Source organism: Felis catus, chromosome D1, assembly GCF_018350175.1.
Source record: "Felis catus isolate Fca126 chromosome D1, F.catus_Fca126_mat1.0, whole genome shotgun sequence".
Taxonomy (NCBI): domain Eukaryota; kingdom Metazoa; phylum Chordata; class Mammalia; order Carnivora; family Felidae; genus Felis; species Felis catus.
In genome coordinates this window covers 113,515,425-113,537,166 of record NC_058377.1, presented here as the reverse complement: position 1 = coordinate 113,537,166, position 21,742 = coordinate 113,515,425, and the positions used below count along the sequence as shown (strand labels likewise).

Genomic DNA, 21,742 nt, shown 5'->3' with positions numbered 1-21,742 from the left:
GCAGCCAGATAACGGGGTATAGGATGTGTTTGGGGTAGGGGGCTGCCACACTGCCCCTCCTCCTGGGAGATAGCTCTGTGGAGGACACGCGTCTAAGGGTCTGTTCCTGGCCTGCCTAGCTGCTCCCTCGTAAGCATTCCCTGGAGAGGTAGGGCAGCTCCGGGCCTAAGCTGCATCTTGCAGGGGCTAGAGGGGAAGATCTCAGACACTGAATGAGGGCACCCACCCGACCCAGCGAGGTGGACTGAGGCCCAGCTGCCTGCGGGGTCAGGCTGCTTCCCCCCACTCAACACCCCGCGTGCCGGGTGATGTCACCATGCGCTGAGCGCGGGCACCAGCCTGGTGTGTGCTAAATTGACCCCTTGGGGGCCACAAGGGTCTGGCTGGGATTCACGGTGAGGGCTCGGAGCTGCCTCCTTCGGGGGCCACCGGGTCTCAGTGGGTCTGGCCCCTCCTGTCACACCCCTCTGCCTTGTGTGCCACGGAGGGTCGCTGGGAGAACAGGGTGGCCCAAGGAGTCCCCTGCGCAGCACGGCCCCTGGGGCGTCCTGGCCCGGGCGCTGGTGCGGTGCGTGCCGGGGGCCAGGACCGCCGCTCCTGAGGGGCTGCGGAGGGCGGCCCTGGGGACAAGAGGTCCCTGGGCTTCCCGCGACCCCACGACTGCAGCCCCGGGAGGGGCGGGGCCCGCGGAGAGCTCGCAGGGTGGGCCGGGCGCATGCGGCCAGCCAGGCCATCGCGGTGGGCAGGCGAGGCCAGGCCGCCACTCCCCCGCCCGCCTGGAGCTTGAGACCAGCGCCGGCTCGGCCCCAGCACCGCTCCCGGGACCCACGAGGGGCGCGGCCGCGGGCTTCCGGCCGGACCGGAAGTGCCCGGTAACAGCGCCGTGCGCGATAACGTGATTCCGGCTTGAGGCGCCCTCTGTGCTCGCAGCTTCCGACAGGTGGCGCTGGGGCCCTGGGAACGCGCAGCTGGCCGTCAGCCCTCGAGCATTCTGGGAGTCACAGTGCTGCCTCTCCCTCCTCCCTCGTTTCCTTAATCAATTCCGGCTCTGCGCGAAGGAGCGCCGCCGTTTCCGGGGAGGGGTGGCAAAGGAGAAAAGCGAGGGCGCATGCGTAGGAGTAGCGGTCCAGCAGGCCTCGCGAGTAGCGGCCCAACAAGCCTCGCGAGTAGCGGCCCAGGGCCTTGTGGGGGATGTAGTTCTCTAGCTGCGGACGCCGCGGCGCTGGGCCAGCGGAAGACTCGGTTTCCCAGAGAGCCGAGCGCGGCGCCAAATGGAGGCCACCAGGTGGCGGTGAGCCGGTAGGTTTGAGGCGAGGGAGGGTGGCGCTGACGGTCGGGTCTCTGGGAGACCGTCGTCCACAGCCTACTGGCTCGACCCCGGAGACCCCAATGTGCTCCGTGTCTCCCGTGCCACACGGCCTGGGCCCTGGGACCCGAGCCACGTGAGGCCCGGGCGCTGGCCCGCCCAGGCCCCCGACACGGAGAGCCTGCTGGGCCCATAGAGCGGAGAAAGCCAAGGGTTTGCTTCCAAGGGGGAGAGAGCGCGGCGAGGAAACCCTGGTCCCGCTCCCTGGGAGCTGGCCTGCCCAGACCCTGGCCCCTCGGACGCCCCCGACCCCGCAGCCCCACGCCCCCCAGCCTGGACTCGGCTCTGCTTCCGCTGAGCTCACCAAGTCCGCAGAGAACTCCCGGGTCTCTGTCTCCGTCTCCCCCTGGAGTGCCCCAGCGGTCAGGCTACTTCTCTGGGTCGCGGTGGAGTCCCCGGCCGTGTGGATGACGGGAGAGCGAATTTGGGAAGCGGGAGTCTGGTGGGAACTCGAGCTTCCCCTGCAGCAGTGTGTGCAACTGGCAGGTGATCTCTCCCTGGCCGGCCCTGCCAGCTGTGAAACACGTCGGTGGCGTGTGTCCCCTGCTCCCTTTCTCTCCTGGAGTTGTTCTTTCACTGTGGGAGTCATGCCCCAGAGCGATGGAGATCTCGTCTGTGTCTGATCTGGCGTGGGGCACTCGCGGCCACTCCGGGTCCACCTACCTGCCTGGTCTCTCGTGGGTGCACGACAGCGGGTCACCCTGGGCTACGGAGGCTTGGTGGGGAGGAGTTGGTGGATGGGTGGGTGAGGCTGGGCTGTCCTCTGAGCCTGGCCGTGCAAGCTGCTAGGTTCCCTGCTTGGCCACGCTTGGCGGCTGCACCAGTGCGGAGTGTGGGCAGCACTGCTCTGCTGGGGAGGGGGAGGTGTGTGGGGGCGGTTACCGGGGAAACGGCGCTGGAGGTTGCTGCGGGGCTTGCCTCTGCCCAGCAAGGCTGCTCCTGGTGGTGATCCACACCCCAGCTCCCTGAGAGCTTGACCCTCAGGTGCCAAGGACCTGGCGCAGACCCCTGTGGAGCTCCCAGGGCATCTCCCAACAGTCGGGAGCAGACCCCCTTGCCTTGGACCAGGCGGGTGGCCCAGTCTTTGAGGACTGTGCTCCATGCTGTGCCCTGCGGTTAGTAAGTGAGCCTGCTTGGTGAGAGCGGTCTCGTGAAGCGGAGGCTGTGTTTCCCCAGGTTCAGGCCCAGCTCTGCCTACCCACCCCCCCTCCCCGGGCTTAGCTCCCAAGGACCTGCTCTCCGCCTGGCCTCTGTCAGGGCTTCGCAAACCTGGGACTGCCCCTTGGGGTTGTGGCACCACCTCTGCACCTTTGCTGTCTGATCTGATGGTTGGCCCTCCTCCCCCCACAGCCCACTACAGTGGAGCAGCTGAAAGGAGCCGGACTGAGGCCACCACGCCTGTGCCAGCAAGGGGCCTGTGCCAGCACGCCGGTGTCTGCACGGCGACCCTCAGACAGGGGAGGTGAGAGGAGGGCTTTCAGGGGGCGGGGGTCCTCGGTCCCTTCCTCTGGACGACACCATTCTTAACGCCGATCCTGCCGCCTGCCTAGGGACAGTGGGTCTACAGGGCGGACGTGTCCTAAACGTATGCGATCGTCGGAAACGAACTTGGGCTGTTTTGGTCTAGGTGCGGTGTGCCCTGGGACACATGGCTGAGGCAGGGGCAGGACAGCCCCTGGAGGCTGAGCAGGGGACAGAGTATGACACCCTGCCTTCTGACACCGTGTCCCTCAGCGACTCAGACTCTGACCTCAGCTTGCCCGGCAGTGCTGAGATGTCGGCTGTGTCCCCAGGGGTGCCGCCCTGGGAGGCCCAGGGGGACTCAGACCCTGACGAGCCCGCTTTGCCTCTCAGGGGCCGCCCCTCGGCCTCGGCCTCGGCCTCGGCGCAGCCGTTCCGCCTGAGGGACACGAGCTCCACCTTCTCCCGGCGCAGCCACAACATCTTCGACTGTCTGGAGGGGGCAGCCAGGCAGCTTCTGCCCGGTGACAGTGGGGACTCCGCACGGCCACCGGCGCCCTCAAGCCAGCCTGCGGCGGAGGGCCCAGGCGGGGCCGGCCAGAGCCCTGCCCTCCCGAAGCGGCCCCCCGTCCCTGACTATGTGGCCCACCCCGAGCGCTGGACCAAGTACAGCCTGGAAAACGTGGCCGAGGCCAGCGAGCAGAGCAACCGGGCCGCCGCACTGGCCTTCCTGGGCTCGAAGAGCCTGGCCGTCCCCGGTGACTACACGCCCTCTTTCAACCAGGACCCCTCCAGCTGCGGGGAGGGGAGAGTCGTCTTCACCAAACCGGCCCGGGCGGGCGAAGCCAGACCTGAGAGGAAGAGGGCCTTGAGGAAGGCAGGAGAGCCAGGCGGGGCTGCCCCTGGGAACCTGGGAGCGGCAGGGGGCGAGGGTCCGGTGGAGCTGGCCCACCTGGCGGGGCCTGGGAGCCCCGAGGCTGAGGAGCCGAGCAGCGCCCCCGGGGGCCTTCAGGACGTGGGCTTGCTCCAGGGGGCTGCCCCCGCTGGGTCAGAAGCCGGGCCTCCAGTGGTGGAGACCGTTGGCTTCCATGGCAGCAGGAAGCGGAGCAGAGACCATTTCCGGAACAAGAACAGACCCGAGGCCCCGGGTGCCGAGGTCTGAGAGAAGAGCCTGCTCGGCTGATGTTCCCTGACCAGGCTGGCGGAGGGGGGCGGCCGGGGTCACTGCCCGCCTTCGGAAGGGAGCCTGCAGGCTGCTAGTAGGAGGGACCAGTGTCCTGGGGCGGGGGGCGGGGGGGAGGCTCAGGGGAGTGGTCTCTGAAGCAGACAGCTTTGCCTGCGGATGGCAAAAGCCCTGCCCACCTTGTGGGGCAACAGTAAAGGTTGTGGGTATTCCTCAGACTCTGTATCTCTGTATAGACCCTCACCTTAGGGTCTCCTCTGCCGTCCGCCATGTACAGGCTCCCTGCTCCCTCACGTGAGCCCCCCCAACTCGGTGTCAAGGGGACACAGGATTTATAAATTGACGCTCGGTTCCGCAGCAGCACATCTGCCCCCTGAAGGTGTCAGGGAAGGCAGACAGGAGCAAGCACGTACCCCCTGTGCCTGGTACGGGGCTTAGTGGAGGTCGGCCAGCCTGCCAGGCCCTCAGAGGGGAAGGAAGGAAGCGGGGACCGACCTGAGCCACTCACCGAAGCTGGGGGGAGCACAGGAGCCTGGACCCCGACCCCACAGGACAGGACCCCCAGGTAAACCCGTGTCCACTGTCCCGCGGCCTTCACTGGCTTGGTGTGGCTGTGTTCTCTTAAGATGGAACAGCTTTGGGGGCAGTGTCCCGGGGCCGTCGCCCAGGCCGGACACAGTCCAGCGCTCACCATGCCACGCGAGCAGTTGGGGGCGTGCGGGGTGTGAGCCCACGAGCATAGTAAACACTGGCCCTGGTCCTAAAGGGCAGAAGCAGCCACTAATGTTCTGGACAAATCTGTCTTTTGGCGGGTAACACAGGGTGGGTGGGAGACTTGCCCAACAGACGGGAGGTGCTTCAGGCACGGACTCAGCAAGTGCTGTCAGCCCAGGCCGGGCGGTTCAGGATGGGGACCCACGGGGCTCTCCACCGGCCTGGGAGAGGGCCCACCATGCTCCCAGGTGGAGGGAGGTCCCGGGAAGGTGCCAGGCAGGGCAAGGAGTGGTTCCTTTTGACAAGGCCACTCGAGCCACAGCCCACTGAGGACTCCACCGGAGCCAGGGGCAGTTCAGTGTATCTTCAGGGGCCCAGGACGGCCAGCTAAGGGCCACGTTCCCGCCTGCCCATCCTGGTCTGGGCCAGAGGGCCAGGCCTGGGGCTCTGGGAGAGGTGGGCCCGGTGCGCCGACAGTCCAAATGCTCAGGTGTCCGAGAGCAGCCGGCCAGCCTCTGGGTGCCCCCCGCTGCCCACGCCCTCTCTGCGCCCGGCAGAGGCTTGCTGGTGTCCGTCTTCGGTGTTCTGAGAGTCTGGTGAGGAAGGAAGACCCCTCAGCTGCTGGGTGTCTGGTGGGGCGGGCCCAGGGAAGGGAGAGGTAGCTCATTACTGTGAACAGGGAACAGACCTGGTGGCTCTGGGTCGAGGGCTGGGGAAGCAGGGCAGGGGCGTGCGTGCTGCCAGGCAGGGCCTCCAGGAGTCGGCCTGGACAAGCCCTCATGCCTGGCTGAGTCGATGGGCCTCGGCAGAGGGTACCTGCCCCACCCTAAGGACTGTGGCCAGCCGAGGGCCATCGGAGACCTGGGCCAGTCCCCTCCCAGGACAGGGAGAAGCAGAGACCCAGAGAAGGCAGCGACGGGGCACAGCGACAGCCCTCCACCCGTCCGCATATCAGCCTGTGCCCCTCCCCGCCCTCTGCCTTCCCCACACCCCACTTACTCCGGAAGGAGCCGCCCTGGGCCATGGAGGACAGGAGCACTGTGCAGTAGTCGACCTGGAGGAGAGAGGCGTCCGGGGCAGCCCCAGGCCCTGCTGCCCCGTGACCCTCCCCTCTGCTGGCTGTGCCTGAGGGAAGGGGTGTGGGTGTGGAGTGTGGACAGTGAGGGGTCTTGAGTGCAGGACCCACTCCAGGGAGGGCATGTGTTTTCCAGAACCCTCTCCAGGGAGGGCACAGTGTCTCTGAAGTTGCTTGTGGGGACAGGGACCAGGTAGTGGACCTCCCCAGGGCCTCAGCCCGCCCTGGGCGCGGGGCTGTGGGTGAGGGCCCCCTCCCAGGAGAAGGGCACGAGGTCTCCCTGTCTACCTGTGACTCCAAGTGCTTGATGCGCTTTTCTTGCTCTCTCAGCCCCCGAGGTACTTGGCTATGATGTCCACCCTGTGGCAGAAGCTGGTCGGTAGAGGGCGCTCCAAATTCCCAGATGCTCCCCATCCTCCCCTGAGGCCCTTTGAGTGGGTTTGGGGTCCCTGAACCCTCTCTGGGTGGGGTGCCCTTTTCTCTCATTCCCAGATCTGGGTACAGAGAGCCCTTCTGAGCCCTCCGTGGGAGCTCCATGGGGGCTGAGTTCCACGGGGGCAAGAGTTGGGGACAAAGGCAGGCAGGGGCCGCGGGCGCCTGGACAGCTGGGATGGACCATTTTGGGGGAAGACCCAGAGGGCTGGGGGAGGAGTTCCACTCGGGAGACCCCAGAGCTGGGAGGACACCCCCTGTATTGGCCCCCCCGTCCCCCAAAAGCAGGGCAGGCCAGGCTTTTGCCCCTGCCAGCCTCGGTCTGCCCAGCTCAGGCAGGTGCAGGGCTGCGGGTGAGGGCTCCCTACCCTCAGGTGACGGGCAGGAGAGGGCCCGACACCCCACGCCCCACTCGGGGTCCCGCCCTCCCTTGGGAGGCGCTGCAGGGGACACAGACCCTTGCCCCCAGGCCGGGGGTCCCGGGGCACCCGCGCACCTGTGGGCGGTTTTCCTCAGAACCTCCTCCTTGCTGTCCTTCCTCTGTCTCTCCAGCCTGCTCAGGTAGTTCTCCTTCTGAACCATCTCCCAGGTGACCACCTTCTGGTCCAGGGGCTCCGCCAAGTCTCTCTCTGGGGAGGTCGGGGCGGCACAGGCTTGGCCAGAGCCAGGTGGGCCTCGGGGCCAGGGGAACCCAGGGCCAGGGCAGCGGGCCTCAGCCACCACGGCTAGCCCGGGCTGTGAGGTGGAGAGAGGGGGACGGCCCCCCTGCAGAGAACTCCAGGCTCAGCCCTGTGCCAGCGGCTCTGGGGGTTGGGGGGGGGGGGTTAGGGAGGGGGCGCGGCCTCTCCTCGCCTGCCCACTGGGCACATCGCCCCCCGCCCCCCCCCCGCAGTCCGGGGCAGCCGGGCCGGGTCCAGCCCTGTGGCCTCACCCAGGCGCGCCCGCCTCTGCTCAGCCCCCTTCTGGAAGAGCCGCTTGAGCGCCAGGCTCAGGTGGCTGAGGAGGATGAAGGGCGGGGCCAGGGCGGGGCGCTCGTGGTACTCCGCGATGAGGTGGTAGCGCTGGAACTTCCAGAACATGTCCGCGTTGCCCTGCACCACCTGGAACGTGTAGCTGTGGGGCCGGCGTGTGGGTGACGGGGGACACACAGGCACCCCCTCTCCTCCCAAGCTGTTGCCAGAGCCGGGGGGCGCCCTCTTCTGTGGTCGTCTCAGATCACTGACTTCCCTCTGCGGGTGTGTCTGGAATGGAGTCCACTCAGGCCCCCTTCCGCTCTCCTGGACAAGCCCGGGCCTCTGGTTCCAGAGGGGACGACCCTCCCCCTGACCTTCCCTTCCTCGGGGCCCTGCCCTCCCTCTGCCTGCAGCCGGGGCCCGGCGGAAGGGGAGCCAGTGTTTGGGGTGACCCCTCACACTCAGGCCTTTCCCCACACAGGCCCCAGCCCCTCCCGGGGGTGGAGAGACCCCCGCAGCCCCCGGGCCGGAGGGATGAGCAGGTCTGGGCCCGGACAGCTGGGCCTGGGGGCGCCCACGAGGGGAGGGTGAGGGAGGGGGCACCTGAACATGGCGATGAGCAGGTTCATGAGCAGCACGTTGGTGACCAGCAGGAAGGTGACCAGCAGGAGGATGACCAGCCAGTTGGCATAGAGGTTAGGGCAGGAGGCTGAGCCCTCTTGCAGCAGGGGGTGTAGGGAGCAGTTCACGCGGGCTTCTGAAACGGGAGTGGTGTGGTGGGGGCGGGGCGGCCACAGGGGCACCCTTGGATCTGGAGGGTCTCCCCCTAGGGCTGGGGCCCCCGGGGGACGCAGCCCCTGGCCGGGTGACCAGCTGTCCCGGTTGACGGGGGGACTGTCTGGTTTAGCACTGAAAGTTCCCGTCTCAGGACACCCAGTCCTGTCAAACCGGATGGATGGTCAGCCTGGGGGCACTGGTCCACTCTCCACCTCCACCTGACTGGGGTCATGGCCAGGGCCACACATTCTGAGGGCAGAGCCATTTGGCAGGTGGGCACAGAGGACCCCAGTTTCTGCTGGTAGTTGTGTGGATTCCCCACCTCCCCACACCAAAGGCTGTGCTCAAAGCTGGTTTGGAGAAAGCTGCCCTAGACACGGGTGACCGTGTCTCCCCCTGCAGGACTTCTCAGGGCCTTTATAACACTAAGGCCTGTCACATGGCACCCAGCTGGGGGGCGAGTCTGCATCACCTCCAAAGCTCATCTGGCCAGGCCGCCCTTGGCACTGATTGCTGCAGGCACAGTGGACACGGCATCTCTGGGCCATGCCACCTCAAAGAATGTTCTCCGGGCAGTGGGAGTGAATGCTGGGTCTGGGAGCAGGCTGAGCCTTGCGCCCTGGGCAGGCACGCCCTGGGGGGCCCGAGGATCACACCTCTGGCCCCTCACCAGCCAGTCCCCTCCTCATGCTCATGGATGGGAGGCAAGGAAGGAAGGAGCAGATATCAGTGGGTGAGCACGCAGGCCGTGTATGTGCGCGTGCCTGTGCGGACGCCGCCCACGCCCGCACGTTCGGCTGTGTTTCTGTGGCTGCCCCTCCTGGTCTTTGCTCTGTGACCGAGTCCGGGTGACACTGGGGGCCTCTGTCCCTCTGTCTACACCTGTGTGCCCGTGTCCCACTGTGCACATGTGTCGGGCCGGCAGGGGCTGTTTTCGTGTGTCCGTGGCTCCCTCTCTGGAGGGGGGTCCTCTCCTAATGTCCCCCGAGTCGGTCTGTGCCAGGAGCCCGCGGTGAGCTGCGAGCGTGCAGAAGGGGGTGGGGAAGCAGCGTCTTCCCAGACCCTGCCCTGCCCTGGCCTGTAGGTCTGCTCAGGGCCGATTCCGGACCCTCCTCTCTCCCCTGCGCCCAGGCTCGGGAGCAGTGAGACCCCTGTGACTCTCAGAGGCGCCATGAGGCCAGGCTGGAAATTAAAGTGTCCATGGGTCTGGAGGCCAGACCAGGAGCTCCGCCCCAGGGCTCCCTCCTGGCACACGGGGACCGGACTGCAGCGGGGGGGGGGGGGGGGGGGGGGGGGCGCTCTGGGCTCCGGGACCCCAGGGTGCACACGTTAGTGAATCACCACAGCCCTGCCCCGCGTGGTGGTGTGGCCCAGAGGCCTGAGCAGACAGGAAGCCCAGGCCCCCGGAGGGGAAGGGGCCTGCACGGTGGGCTGTGCCCCGACCTGGCCCCAGTCATGGACTTTGTGCCACAGCCTGCACTCAGGCCTTCCCAAGGCAGCCCCCGGGGCTAGGACCGTCTACCCCCCACCCCTGGAAGTCTGCACAACCTCTGCCCTCCCCTGGTGGCCCCGGGAGTGACCCCACCCCTGCCCTCCTCCAGAGGGTCCCTGCAGTACAGGGCTGGGCAGGGGCCAATGGGGAGGGCAGCCAGGGCCTGGAACACTCCCGGATGAGCAAAGGAATCCCAGCTGGGCGGTGGAGGGGGGGAGGGAGGGGGGAGGTGGTGCTAAGAAAATAACCCAAGGAAAGGGGCTTTCAGAACACCCCAGTGAGCCGGTTTCCACGGCGGCTACGCCCCTCCCCATCTTGGCGGCTCGGGTCCGCTCCCCTCACACTCTCACCCCACTGACAGACACTCAGTGCGTGTGGCGGGCACCCGACCTCGTCTCACTGGCTCCGGCGGCTGGGGCCCGGCCTTAGACACACACCATGTGCCTGGGGGCGCCCTGGAGCCCTGGTGGCCCTGGTCCGGCACCAGCCTGAGTGAACGGCCCCTGGTGCTGGCTCACCATCCTGGAGGGGCTGGTTCCCTCTCCTCCTCCTCCTCACCGAGTCCCAGCCGTGTCGGGGGCTTGCCCCCCAAGCCAGGACTCCCCTACACCTACCAGCCCCCACGGCGGAGCGGCTCTGCCTCCCGCGCCGTCCCCACGGTCCTGGGACAGTCTCGGAACCTATGCTGGCTGGCCGTCGGCCCCGCACAGAGCGGCCTGCAGACGGACGGGGATGGCCTCGGCCCTGCCCCCGCGGCACCTGCCCTGGCACAAACCATCCCAAAGCAGGCCGGCCTCCGGGCCCCCCAGCAGAGGCTGCCTTGCAGTTTCCAGTGCCTCAGTGCCTCAGTTTCCAGTCTGGGGCCCACAGGGAAAGGTCTCTGTGACCAACAAAAGTCCTCCCGGCGCCGCCCCTGGGCTGGGCCCGACCCTGTGCAGCTGTGTGGGGCCTGGGGACTGTCCTCAGGGGCCTCCCCATCTCAGCCGGCTCCTCTGAAGGGCCCCACGTCCAGGGTCTTCTGAAAGGAGGCTCCGTAAACTGGACCCATCTGACGGCACCGTAGGAAGCAGGGGATCTTGTGTCCAGCTGGCTCAGGGACACGCCACCCCCCCCCCCTCAGGCAGGCTGCGTGCTGACCATCGATCTCGTCCAGCGGGATCTGCCCGAAGATCTGCAGGTAAGGCCGGTAGAGCACGCGGCGGAAAACCCACTCCAGGCGGCCGTCGTGGGGGTGCAGCAGGGCCTGTGTGGTCACGCCGTAGGCCACCAGCCACACGCTCAGGAAGAAGAGGAAGAAAAAGACGTCCTTCATCTGGGGGAAGAACGGAGAGTGTTAGCGGCCGCCTGGCTGGGGAGGGGGGGGCGCTATTTCACCAGCTCCCCCACCCCCACCCCGGCCCCCAGGCGGGACCCGGGGCTCACCATCCGCTCCACAATGATGATCTTGGGGCCCAGCTGCTTGTGGATGGCGAAGATGTGGATGAGTCGGAGCGTGAACACCATGAAGTCCACGGCGAGGACCGCGCGACCCGCCTCAAACACTGAGGGCAGCATCCTGGGGTGGGGGCCGTATTGGGGGTGCCGCTAGTGCCCAGAGAGGGGAAGGAGCTTCCCCCAGGACACACAGCATGGGGGCCAAGGACAAGCCGGGCCTTCTGAGGCCTTCCGAGGCTTCGTCCTGAAGCCGGCCCGCCCAGCGGCCCACCCGAGGGGCCCGCATCCCAGGCCTCTGGGCCCCAGAGACCTGCAGGTGACGCCGACGACGAACAGGAAGATGGCCACCATGTCGCACTTGTTCCAGTGGTCTTCCACGTAGAGGGTGAGCTTCTTCACCAGACTCGTGTCCTCGTCCGTGAAGAATCCCTGGCAGAGGGCAGAGGGCAGAGGGGCGGGCGGTCCACTGACAGCTGGCTGGGGACACCCCGCCCCGTCCAGGGCAGTGGGAGCGGGGGGGGGGGGGCGGGGGGGGGAGGGGGGCGCGGGTGCAGGGCCCACCACTGACCTGCCGGATCTCTTCCAGCACCAGTGTGAAGACCCAGAAGTACAGGGTGACCTCGGGCCCAGACGGCCCCTGGGGAGGTGGCCTGAAGTCCACCAGCAGGACGTAGGTGAACAGGAACAGGAAGGCAAAGTACATGACCACGTTCCCCAGGAACACGGTCACGGGCGCCCCCCAGAACATCCGCCAGCGCGTCAGCAGGAAGGCAGCACGTGGACCTCGGTCACCCCGAGCCCTTGGTGCCCCGGTCAGCGCGTCCCGCCTGCGCCGCGAGGAGAGACCACGGACGGCGGTGAGGCCGGTGGCAGGGGCCCCGCGGAGTGAGTCCAGCCCCCTGGCCGGCCCGCCCCATGGCCCTCACCGGCTGCCCGGGCTGCACAGCAGGCTCCTCTCTGAGTCCAGGCCGTCCAGCTCCTGGAGGCCCTCGGGAACCGTCCTCAGCAGGGCCTCCTCACTGTGAGCACGGGGCACCCTCAGGGCCCGCGGGAAGGGCACCAGAGCACCCAGCCAGCAAAGGAAGCGCAGGGGGCCCTGGGGAGGGATGTGGGCGGGGTCTTTGGCCAGTGGGGCCCCCCCACCACCCCCAGCGGCTGCCCGCACCCAACAGACCTGAAGGTGATGAGGTTGGTGTAGATGAGGGCCGGGCAGAGGAAGGCCCCCAGCAGCCGCAGGATGGCCGTGCCCGAGGCCATGTTCCCCCACCAGATCTTGGTCAGGAAAGCCTGAAACAAAGGCACAGCCTTCGGTCCCCGCCCCCCCCCCCCCCACACCTCTGCCCATGCTGGGCCGGACACTGGGCGTGCCCGTCAAGGCTCAGCTGAAGCATTGCCCCCCCCCCCCCACCTGCCATCCGTCCTGGTGGGGACAACCTTCAACGGGGAGGCCGGGTTTTGGGGTCTGGGAGGGCTGAGCTGAAGAGGTAGCACTTCTGCTGAGACCCCAAGTGGAGAAAGGGCTGGCGACAACAAGAAGGCAGCCAGGCAGGTGCCGTCCAGGAACCGAGCAGCCCCTGCCCTGCACGGCCAGGACATGGAGAGCAGTGGCGGGGGGGGGGGGGGGGGCAGGGACACGGAGAGCGGCGGAGGCGGGCTCCCGGGGCACCTCCCGTCTGCCGTCCGCTTTGCCCCTGACGGCCTTCCCCGAAGCCAGACCCTCACCTGCACCCCGTCGTGGGCAAAGAAGGCCTTGGTGTCGGCCTCGGTGGCCAGGTGCAGACAGGTGGTCCTGCTCCAGCAGCGGTTCCGACGCACCAGCAGGGCGAAGGCGCGGTCCTCACTGCTGTGGTAGCACTCGGAGAAGAGGCCTGCCCGAGGGCGCCGGCCGCCCGCACTCGCCCATGCGCCCCCTCCCTCCTCTGCCCTGCGCCCGCGCCCCCCCCCCCCGGGGGGCTGCCGAGGCCTGCCCGCCCGACCTGCCCAGGGCCCTTCCCTCCCCCGTCAGTCACCCCAAACGTCCCGAGGGGTAGCAGGACCCGGTGTGTGCCCAGGGCCCCGCCCAGAGCCCCGCTGCACCCCGCCAGGCCGGTGGCTCACCCAGGGCCAGCTGCTCGTACTTGGCCTCGCTCCCGCTGCGGCCCCCCTCGGCCCCCGCCTCCAGGTGGGACATCTCACGGAGGATCTTGCAGGCGGCCAGAGCGGCGGCCACCCCCTCCTGGCCCTGGGAGACGGGGTCTGAGGAGGCCGCCCGCCTCGCGCCCACCACGCCGCCCCTGCCCGGCTCCCCCCGCCCCCCCAGTCCGGGGCCCACCCACCATGGCCCAGAAGTAGGCGGCCATCTCGTGGCGGTTCTGCAGCACGGCCCAGAGGAACAGGTCCCGCCACGGGTTCTCGCTCTTTCGGTTCAGGTCCAGCAGCCCCTTCCGGGCCTCAGGCCGCCCGGCCGGGCCCCGCTCCTGCGGGACCAGGCCGTCAGCGTCCGGGTGGCCCGGCCCCGCCCCGCCTCGCCCCGCCTGGCCCGGCCCGGCCCGGGCCGCTCACCGCCTGGTAGAGCCCACGGCAGGCGTCGTGCAGGAAGTCCTTGAGCAGGCGGGACACCTCGTGCAGGGAGAAGGCGGGCGGGCCCTCGGGCGGCTCGCGGGCCTGCTGGGCGCCCAGGCCGGCCAGCGTCAGCCGGCCCTCCTCATGCTTGCGCCGCAGCAGGTCGAAGAGCAGGCTCTTGGGGGGCGCCGAGCGGTACAGCTGCTGCAGCCGCCCGAACGTCAGGAAGTCCGCTACGTCGGCGCCGTTGTCCACGAAGAGGCGCACGAACTCGGGCTTGTCGCTCACCAGCGCGTCCATCATCACCTCCTCCAGGTCTCGGGACTGGGGCCGCCACCCGACACGCCCAGGGCGGGGAGAGGGGCCGAGTGAGCGGGAGCCGTGGCCTCCCTGCACCCCCCCTCGGCCGCGTGGGGCAGAAGGGGCCCCCGCCGGTGGCCCTCGGGGCACCGCCTGCCCCCAGGCCCTCAACTCGGCGCTCGCCCCTGTGTTGGCCAGAGGCGAGGCTCCAGAGGCGTCGGCCGGCGGGTGGGCGGGCGGGCACCTTCCACTCCACGTCCCCGTTGAAGATCTCGCTCTTGGCGATGTCCACGCGGTCCCAGGCCACGGCCAGCTTGAGCTCGTCCAGGTAGTCCTGCGCCTCCTGGCTGTGGCTCTTGCAGGCTGCGGGCAGAGCGGGCGGGAGGTGAGCGGCGAGCCCAGGGCCCCTCGCCGTGGTCTTCTGGACACGCAGCCCTGGAGCCGTGGCCCGCGTTACGCCCTCTGAGTGACGGCGAGAGGCCCATGGCGTCGCAAGGTTGTTGGCAGAAATGATGGCTCCCGGGACCCCGACGGGACGGGGTGAGTGGAGCCGGGGGGAGTGGATGGTCTGTCTGGAGGAGCTTCCGGCCCCCCGCCGTCGAGGGCGTCCCGGCCCCCCTGCCCCTCCCAGCCTGGGTCTGTGTCTGGCTGCCCGAGGTCAGGCCCTCGGCACGGCGTGTCTCCGCCATGAAAAGCCTTTCGAGGGGCAGCCGAACAGCAGGGACAGCACAGTGTCTGTCATAGAGGAACAGAGAGACACAGCGTGGTCCCTCCGCTCCGTGGAGTGTCCCTTGGCCCTGGAAAGCAGGGAGGCACCAGCAGGCCACAGCGTGGATGCTCTTCAGAAACACGGGCTCAGAGGAGGGAGCCGAACACCGCCCACGGCGGGAGCCCACGGATGGGAAGGGCCCCAGAGGGGCAAATCCGTCCACGCAGAAAGCGAGCCGGTGGCCACCGGGGGCCAGGGAAACGGGCAGTGACTGACCGGTGCCAGACTGCCTTTGGGGCAATGCAAACGTTCTGGAATTAGACACTGGGGATGGTCGCACAACTCGCAAATGTACTAAAAGCCGCTGGATCGAACGCTTCAGTTTCTTAAATTACAGTAAGATATGTCAAACTGAAACTTGTCGAGCACAGAACGCTGGACAAATTTGCACAGAAGCCAGGGCCATCCCTGTGTCGTTCCGGTTTTGTTACATGTGCTGCCGGAAAAGCGAGCACTGGGCCCCGCACGCAGGCACAGGCACTCAGGCACACGCCCGCACGTGACGCACACAGGTGCATGCGTGAGCACACGCACACACACACACATGCACGGCAGAGGGGTGCCATCCCGGGAGTCCTGGCTGCTGATTGACGTGGTCCCTGGGCGGTGGCCCGGCCCCATGCACGCGTCAGATCCTGGAGGGTGAGGCCCAGGACGGGGCGGGTGCGGGAAGCAGCCCTGCACAGCTGGCACCCCCGCTCACCCCTGCCCCTGCGCCCTCACCTTTTATCAGGGCCTTCAGGATGATGGTGTCCAGCTCCTCGGAGCCCTCCTGCTCGAAGTCGTGCACGGTGAGCAAGTGTGGGTGGGAGGTGATGTTCTGCAGCTGGGACACCGGGACAAAGGCCCTGAGTGGCCCTGGGGGCAGGGGGCAGGCCAGGGGCCTGAAGCCAGAGCGGGCTTGGAGGCTTTGTTGGGGAAGGGAGGAGGCTGGGCCCTTCCTCGTGGACAGGGGGCACGGAGACGCCCAGCAGGACTTTCCCCTGGGAGCGGCCCACCCGGGAGGGGGGCCTCGTCCTGCGGGGGGCCCCTACCAGCTGGGTCCAGTGCATGACATCCTCCCAGCACAAACGTTCTCCGGGAAACTTCTCTTTGAACTGCTTCTCCACCGCCTGGGGCACCAGGAGGTGGGGCTGGTTCACGAAGGCAGCCAGCACGTCCGCGATGCCCCCTGAGCCTGCCAAGATCAGCCACGGGGCAGCGTGCTCCACGGCCCTGGAGATCCTCTGAGGCGGCGTGGCGGGGAGAGTGGACCCCGAGTCAGCTCGGGGGCCGCCCCGGGCCCACGTGCCAGAGGTACCCCGTCCCAGGCCGGGGAGGGCCCTGCAGGAAGCCGCAGCCGGCCAGGGGGCTCCCGCCAGGCCCCCACCTCCCTCCCCTGCCCTACCTCCAGGGTGCTGGGGTCGCCGTTGACCAACAGACAGAGGACGGGGATCTCGATGCTGCTGGTGCCTGCAGACAGAGCGCCGGCCAAGTCCTCCCAGGTGTCCGAGCAAGTGGGGACCCTGGCACCCTCCCCGTGGGGTGGGCACCCAGGCCGCTGGCCATCACCCCCAACATTATCTAGGGAGACACCTGCCCGGAGGCTTTTTCTAGTGAAGTGTGGGCTCCAGGCTGCATATCACATACAGACACGAGCCCCTTCGCTTGGGGACAAGGACGCCAGCCCCGCACCCCACTGCCCAGTAGGCCGCTCACAGATATTTAGACACAGAGGAACGTAAGTGAAGTGAAACACTCAATCCCTGGCTGCACCAGCCACGTTTCAAGCGTCTCTATTCCCGCCATGGCAGAAAGCTCTGCCGATCGCCCCGCAGGCCCGCGGGAGCAAACCAAACAGTAGGGGAGGGGCCTTGGTCACCTTTGCCCCCAAACGTCAGCCGGAAACGAGACTCCCGACACGGGAGGACGCTGGGGAGGCAGGGAGCAGCGGGCCCCTCTGACTCCCAGAGCGGCCTCCTCATTGAATCTAGGGGACAGACCGGTGCGTGCCGTCCAGGCTTCAGCGAGCCGGAGCCCCCCACCACCGACGTGGTCTAAACGCGGCCTCGACCGTGTTTTTATTCTTAAAGGATACTCAGTTAACAGATATTTAGGCTGTTTATAAATATCGTAGGCAGTTATATATCGTGTGTATAAATTTTACTTACGCACTGGTATTTCTTAATACTAGAAACCCAGCTTTCAAACCCACCTCTGGCCACAGTCACATCCGTTCCTTGGGCAACACTGCCCTCTGGTGGCAGTGTACCTCGTGGCTAGCTTGGCTGGTAGAGGAAACCAGGCCTTTCAAAGCTCGCAAATCCGTTTCCTTCCCAAGCCCCGAGCCCCCCCACCCCCGCCCCTGGGGAGCCCCGGGGCGGGCGAACAAACCAGCAACTCTGTCATCCAGCAGGAATGTCGCTGCCCGGCGGGGCCAAACTCCTAGCTGCGCCCCCACCAACGCACTGACCGCCTCCCATCCCAGACCCCCAGAGGCCAGGTCTCCACACTCAGGCACGCTCAGTGCCTTCAGCCCGGAATGCGCACACCCCGTGCCCCCGTGACCACCCCCCCCACCTGCCCTGGGACAGGTCTCACCCCCATAGCCGGTTCTCTGCTCCGAGATGTGCTTTTCCAGCCTCAGCCGCAGCTCCGTCGGCCCGTCCCCCTTCCCGGGAGGCCCAGGCTCCACCAGGACGAAGTAGGCATGGTTGTTGTCCAGGGAGCAGAGGGGGCCCCAGCTGCTGCCTTCGTCCGCGGGGTAGTGGACAGGGCTGTCTTCCTGGACCTTCCCCCCCCCCCACCATGAGCCCTAAATGAGGGTTCTTCTGCCCAGGCCTGTCCCCACCCCCAGAGGGAGGGAGGGCCGGGCTGCCGGTGCCTGGGGCCCAGGGGCCTGGCTGGAGGGGGGGGTGCGGCCAGTGGGTCCTCTGGACAGAACCAGGGCCGTGGGGCTGCCAGGCCCTGCCTCGGACAGACTCTGGGCGGGAAGCAGAGGCCACTTGCTGGGGTCACCCAGGCTTGCGGGCCGGTGTCCGGATGGGGCCTGGGTCCATTGGGAACCAGTCCTGGGCAGGGCCCTGGAATCCAGGTCCCCATGTCTGGTCTGCGCTGGCTGCGAATCGGGCAGACCCCTCCCCACACTGCTCCCTGAGCAATGCTGCCACCTGCTGGCCGTGTGCTGGGCTCGCCCTCCTCCCCCTCTCCTCTTCCCCTCCTCCTTCCTCCCTTCACTCCTCCTCCCTTCCTCCTTCCCCTCCTCCCTCCTCCGCTCCTTCTTCCTCCTGTCTCCTCCTTCCCCTCCCTCCCCTCCTCCTTTTTCCATCTCCTTTTCTCCTCCCTCCTTCTCCCTCTTCCCTCCTCTCCCTTCCCTCCTTCCTCCTCTCCTTCCTTCTTTGCCTCTCCCTCCTCCTCCCCCTCCTCTTTCTCCTCCCTCCTCCTTCCCCTCCCTCCCCTCCTCCTCCCCCTCCTCCCTCCCCTCTCCCTCCTAACGCCACCTCTTCCTCTTCCTTCCTCTTCCCACTCCTCCCCTTCCTCTCTTTCCCCTCCCCGTTCCTCTCCCTCCTAGTCCCTCTTCTTCCCCTTCCCCCTCCCTCCTCTTCCTCTCCTTCCTCCTCCTCCTCCTTCTCCCTCCTCCCCTTCTTCCCTCCCCCGCTCCTCCCACAGCTTCACTTCAGTATCTCGGTCCTTCAGGTGCCTGCCTCACTCCCTGAGCCTGTGAGCCCCCCGGTGTAGGAGCTACTCTGTCCATCGCAGGCCTGGCATGTGGAGGGTGTCTGGTTTGCCAAATAACCAGATGGTGGGGTGTGGTCGGCCTCGGAGAGAGCACCGGTGGCTTCCTCGGCGTACCTCCTACCCTGGGGTGGGTATATTTGGGGGCCACGAACCCCTCCCCGCCTCCCAGGCCCAACTTGCCCGGCGGCTCGGCGCTCCAAGACGGACGCTTACCCGGGCGTCATCCAGAAGCTGGTGGTGCAGGACGCGGCCCAACGAGGCGATGCCGATGGCCACCACGCGGGCCTTGGTGGACGTGCTGGCCAGCGAGTGGTCACGCACGGCCTGTCCCACGTACCGGGCGAGGCCCACGCGGAGCGCGCTGGTCAGGATCCAGGCTCCTAGGGCAGGGGGCTCGGTGTGCCCGGTGGGCTCGGGCCCCCAGACCTGCCGGAGCCGAGGTCCCCCCCCCCACCGCCTGCAGGTGTCGGCCGGACCCGAGCCTGGGAAGGTTGTTCTGAATCACGAGGCCCTGGCCTAGTCGGCCCTGCAGGCCTCTGCTGCACAGCGGTCACCTCGCGGTGAGGCGGTTCGGAAACCCCATATCCTTCTGCCGGCTTTTCTGCAGGCTCGGCGGGCCTGAACATAAATTAGCCCAGTAACTGGGTTCGGACCCCACGACCGTCCAGCAGGCGGCTCCCCTGAGGCAGGCGGAGGGTGCGATGGGGCCCGCCCTCGGGCACGGGTGCAGGGGGGGCCGTCTTGCCGAGGCCCGTAGGGTGGGCTGCGCCTCCCGGGGGGGGACCCCGGCCCCCTCCCCCCCCCCCCCGCTGCATCCCCCAAGCTGCTCCCGCTGCAGGCTGCAGGGAGGGAGGCACCGGGCAGGGTCTGGGGGCTGTGTGGCCGGGGCACGGGCTCCGGACTGTGCGGGCCGTGGGGCCCTGGCGGGGCCTCACCTGTGCTCTGAGCCGCCTTCACCAGCCCCTTGCGCAGGACGTCCCGCAGCCAGGACCTCATGGCGAACGGCCGCTCCTCGCCCGCCAGGGACACCACGAGGTTGGGCACTGGCAGCTGCCACTCGGCCAGAAGGAGGTCAAAGAGCACGGAGGGGGCCACGCCGCTCGGAACCTTCACGAACTGCAGGGCAGGGTGGCCTGCAGCCTCAGGGCGCGTGTGTGGGGGTGGGCATGAGGGTGCTGGGCATGGGGGCGCCAGGGGCACTGGGTATGGGGTGCTGGGTGTGGGGCGCTGGGCATGGGGGTGCCAGGGGCACTGGGCATGGGGGCACAGGGTTTGGGGGCACTGGGCATGGGGGCACCAGGGGCACTGGGTATGGGGTGCTGGGTGTGGGGCGCTGGGCATGGGGGTGCCAGGGGCACTGGGCATGGCACAGGGTTTGGGGGCACCAGGGGCACTGGGTATGGGGCATTGGGCTTGGGGGCACCAGGGGCACTGGGCATGGGGGCACCAGGGGAACTGGGTATGGGGCGCTGGGCATGGGGGTCACAAGGAGGTGGGGAGCAACCAGCATCAGGAGAGAGGCCGACCCCGTTTAGATGCAGGGTGGCAGCAGGAGGCCAGGGCGCAGGTGGGTCCGGCCTTCACCTGACTCCTGTCTAGGCCTCCCTTCCCTCTCCGTGGTGGGGCGGGGTGGGGCGGGGCGCGCAGAGGAGGGGCCCTGGACGTGCTGTGCATGGGGGTGGGGGGCGGGGGTCAGAGGGCTGGAGTCGGGTCCTGGAGGTTCTGACAACGGCCAGGCTCTGGAGGGCAGCAGGCGCCCAGCGCTCAGTGTTTGGGGAGAGACTGGGAGCTCAGTGTGGGGGGTGGGGGGCGAGCCTTAGCAGGGCGGGGGCGGGGGGGGGGGCGGCCCCTTACCTTGCCTCGCTTCTTCCCAGACCCTCCGAATTCGATCTCGCCCCGGCACAGGTCCCGCGCCCACCCACGTCCGGCAGCCCTGGGGCTTCCCCGGCAGGGACCCCCGGCACCCCACATGAGGACCTCTCTGCAGGGACAGAGCCGACCTCCGAGGGCGTGAGAGGCAAACCCTGTCCCCCTCCCTGCAGGACGCCAGCGGCGGCCTCACTGGGGAGGCCACTTCCCCTCCCCCCCCCCCCCAGTGGCCGGGCCGCACCACGACGTCCACAAGGCCCCCTCGCAACCCGGCTTCAGCTACTGGAGCCTCCCACGCGCCCCCTTCCCAGTGGGGTGGGGGGTGGGGGTGCATCTTAGCCCCTCCACCCGGCTCCGGGCCCTGCTACTCACCCCCCACCCCGGGGCGCCTCGGGCCGGCCTCTCCCGTCAGCACTTCTGCACAGGCTTTGGTGGGGGGTGTCCTAGAAACCCCAAAAGTCTCTTGGGCTTCTGGACCAGAAGCCTGTCCCCCGCACCCACGTTGGCCCCCGGACGGGGATGGACACCCTGGTGTGCCTGGGCAGAGGGGGGATGCGGGTGAGAGGGTCAGGCTGGTGCACACGGCTCAGGTGCAGGGGCCCCGGGAGAGGGGGGCCGGGGAAGATGGCGTGGGGGGAGTGACGGACCACCTCTCCTTGCCAGGAGGCCGGGCGGGGAAGGCCCTGCCCCAAGCTCTTCCCCCCACGTTCCTGGCCCGCCCCCAGGCCAGGCGCCCCTCGCTGCATCCGGACCATATCCCTGCGGCCAGCAGCTCCACCCCACTCGGCAGGGACTGAAGGCTGGGGGCCCAGGACTGGCCCATGTGACCAGGAGCTGGGTCCCAACGGCCTGCCTGACTGCCGGCACCCCCAGTGTCTCCCCCACCCCCAGCCCACATCTCCCTGGTTTTCTCTGCCCCTGCCCAAGGGCCCTGGGTTCCAGGACAGGTGAGCCGCCCTGGCCAGTCTCCCCCACCCTCGGGTCCACGGCCACCTGTCCAAGTAGGGGCGTCGGCAGACCCCCTGCCGCTGAGTCAGTTCCCCAGCCTGTCCACGGTGGCCCCACCGGCCCTCTATCCCCGGGAGGCGTCCTTTGGTAAAAGGCAGCTCCCCGGCCAGGCCACCCTTTGTGTCTTGGAGAGGGGCCACCGGCATACAGAGGAAGGGGCAGCGGTGGCGGTCATGGCCCCGCAGGTTTGACAGGGACCTACAGCCTCACACCCTCCCCCACCCCCGCCGTGTGCCCCAGAAACCCAGGCCCAAGTCCTAACTCCCGGCCCCCGTGAATGGGGCCCTCTGGGCAAATAAGGTCTTTGCAAACGTGGTCACGTTAAGAGAGGACATTAAGGTGGCCCCTGACTGACCCGGTGACTGGTGTCCTCATAAGAGAAAGGGAGGAGCCCAGCGACCGCAGGCAGAGGCTGGAGCGATGAGGTCACAAGCCCAGGAATACCCAGAGCCCCAGACGCTGGAAGAAGCGAGGCAGGGCCCCCTCTCGACGCTTCAGAGGGTGTGTGGGCCCCTGACGCCCCGATTTGGGAGATGCACACCGTGAGCTCCTCTGTTCCGGCCGCCGTGGACATGGAGGCCCGCAGAGCCGGGCGAGCCTTGCTGGAGCCAGACCCCAGGCCGGGGCCGCCCTGTGTCTGGGCAGGGCCGG

At 68.1% G+C, this 21,742-nt stretch overlaps 2 protein-coding genes across 4 annotated transcripts; one reads left to right on the top strand and one right to left on the bottom strand.

The window, feature by feature from the left end:
* The first annotated feature begins 920 nt into the window (after positions 1–920).
* On the top strand, positions 921–4,226 carry TSSC4 (tumor suppressing subtransferable candidate 4). Of its 3 annotated transcripts, none has more exons than XM_045039719.1 (3): positions 921–1,299; positions 2,717–2,828; positions 2,917–4,226. In XM_045039719.1, exon 3 carries the CDS (start codon positions 3,015–3,017, stop codon positions 3,987–3,989), a length of 975 nt encoding a protein of 324 aa, XP_044895654.1. In that variant the 5' UTR covers positions 921–1,299; positions 2,717–2,828; positions 2,917–3,014; the 3' UTR covers positions 3,990–4,226. The 3 variants fall into 3 exon arrangements, with proteins under 3 accessions (XP_044895654.1, XP_003993825.2, XP_044895655.1); XM_003993776.6 differs by having other exon boundaries at positions 923–1,299; positions 2,994–4,226; XM_045039720.1 differs by lacking the exon at positions 921–1,299 and adding an exon at positions 1,306–1,852 and having other exon boundaries at positions 3,221–4,226.
* Positions 4,227–4,796: 570 nt separating this feature from the next.
* On the bottom strand, positions 4,797–20,864 carry TRPM5 (transient receptor potential cation channel subfamily M member 5). Its single transcript, XM_045039718.1, is given in 26 exon segments — positions 4,797–5,393; positions 5,724–5,778; positions 6,088–6,128; positions 6,131–6,159; positions 6,728–6,860; positions 7,163–7,344; positions 7,788–7,941; positions 10,591–10,765; positions 10,876–11,008; positions 11,198–11,316; positions 11,456–11,714; positions 11,814–11,906; positions 12,062–12,174; positions 12,610–12,755; positions 12,985–13,108; positions 13,203–13,343; positions 13,429–13,752; positions 13,973–14,091; positions 15,221–15,323; positions 15,532–15,723; positions 15,885–15,949; positions 17,078–17,267; positions 18,428–18,594; positions 19,150–19,330; positions 20,069–20,195; positions 20,456–20,864. Coding segments are annotated over 25 exon segments (3,669 nt in total). The 5' UTR covers positions 20,186–20,195; positions 20,456–20,864; the 3' UTR covers positions 4,797–5,079.
* Positions 20,865–21,742: the final 878 nt, after the last annotated feature.

Excerpts from the sequence above, each read along its gene's own strand:
- TSSC4 (XM_045039719.1), top strand. The coding sequence starts at position 3,015 with ATGGCTGAGGCAGGGGCAGGACAGCCCCTGGAGGCTGAGCAGGGGACA.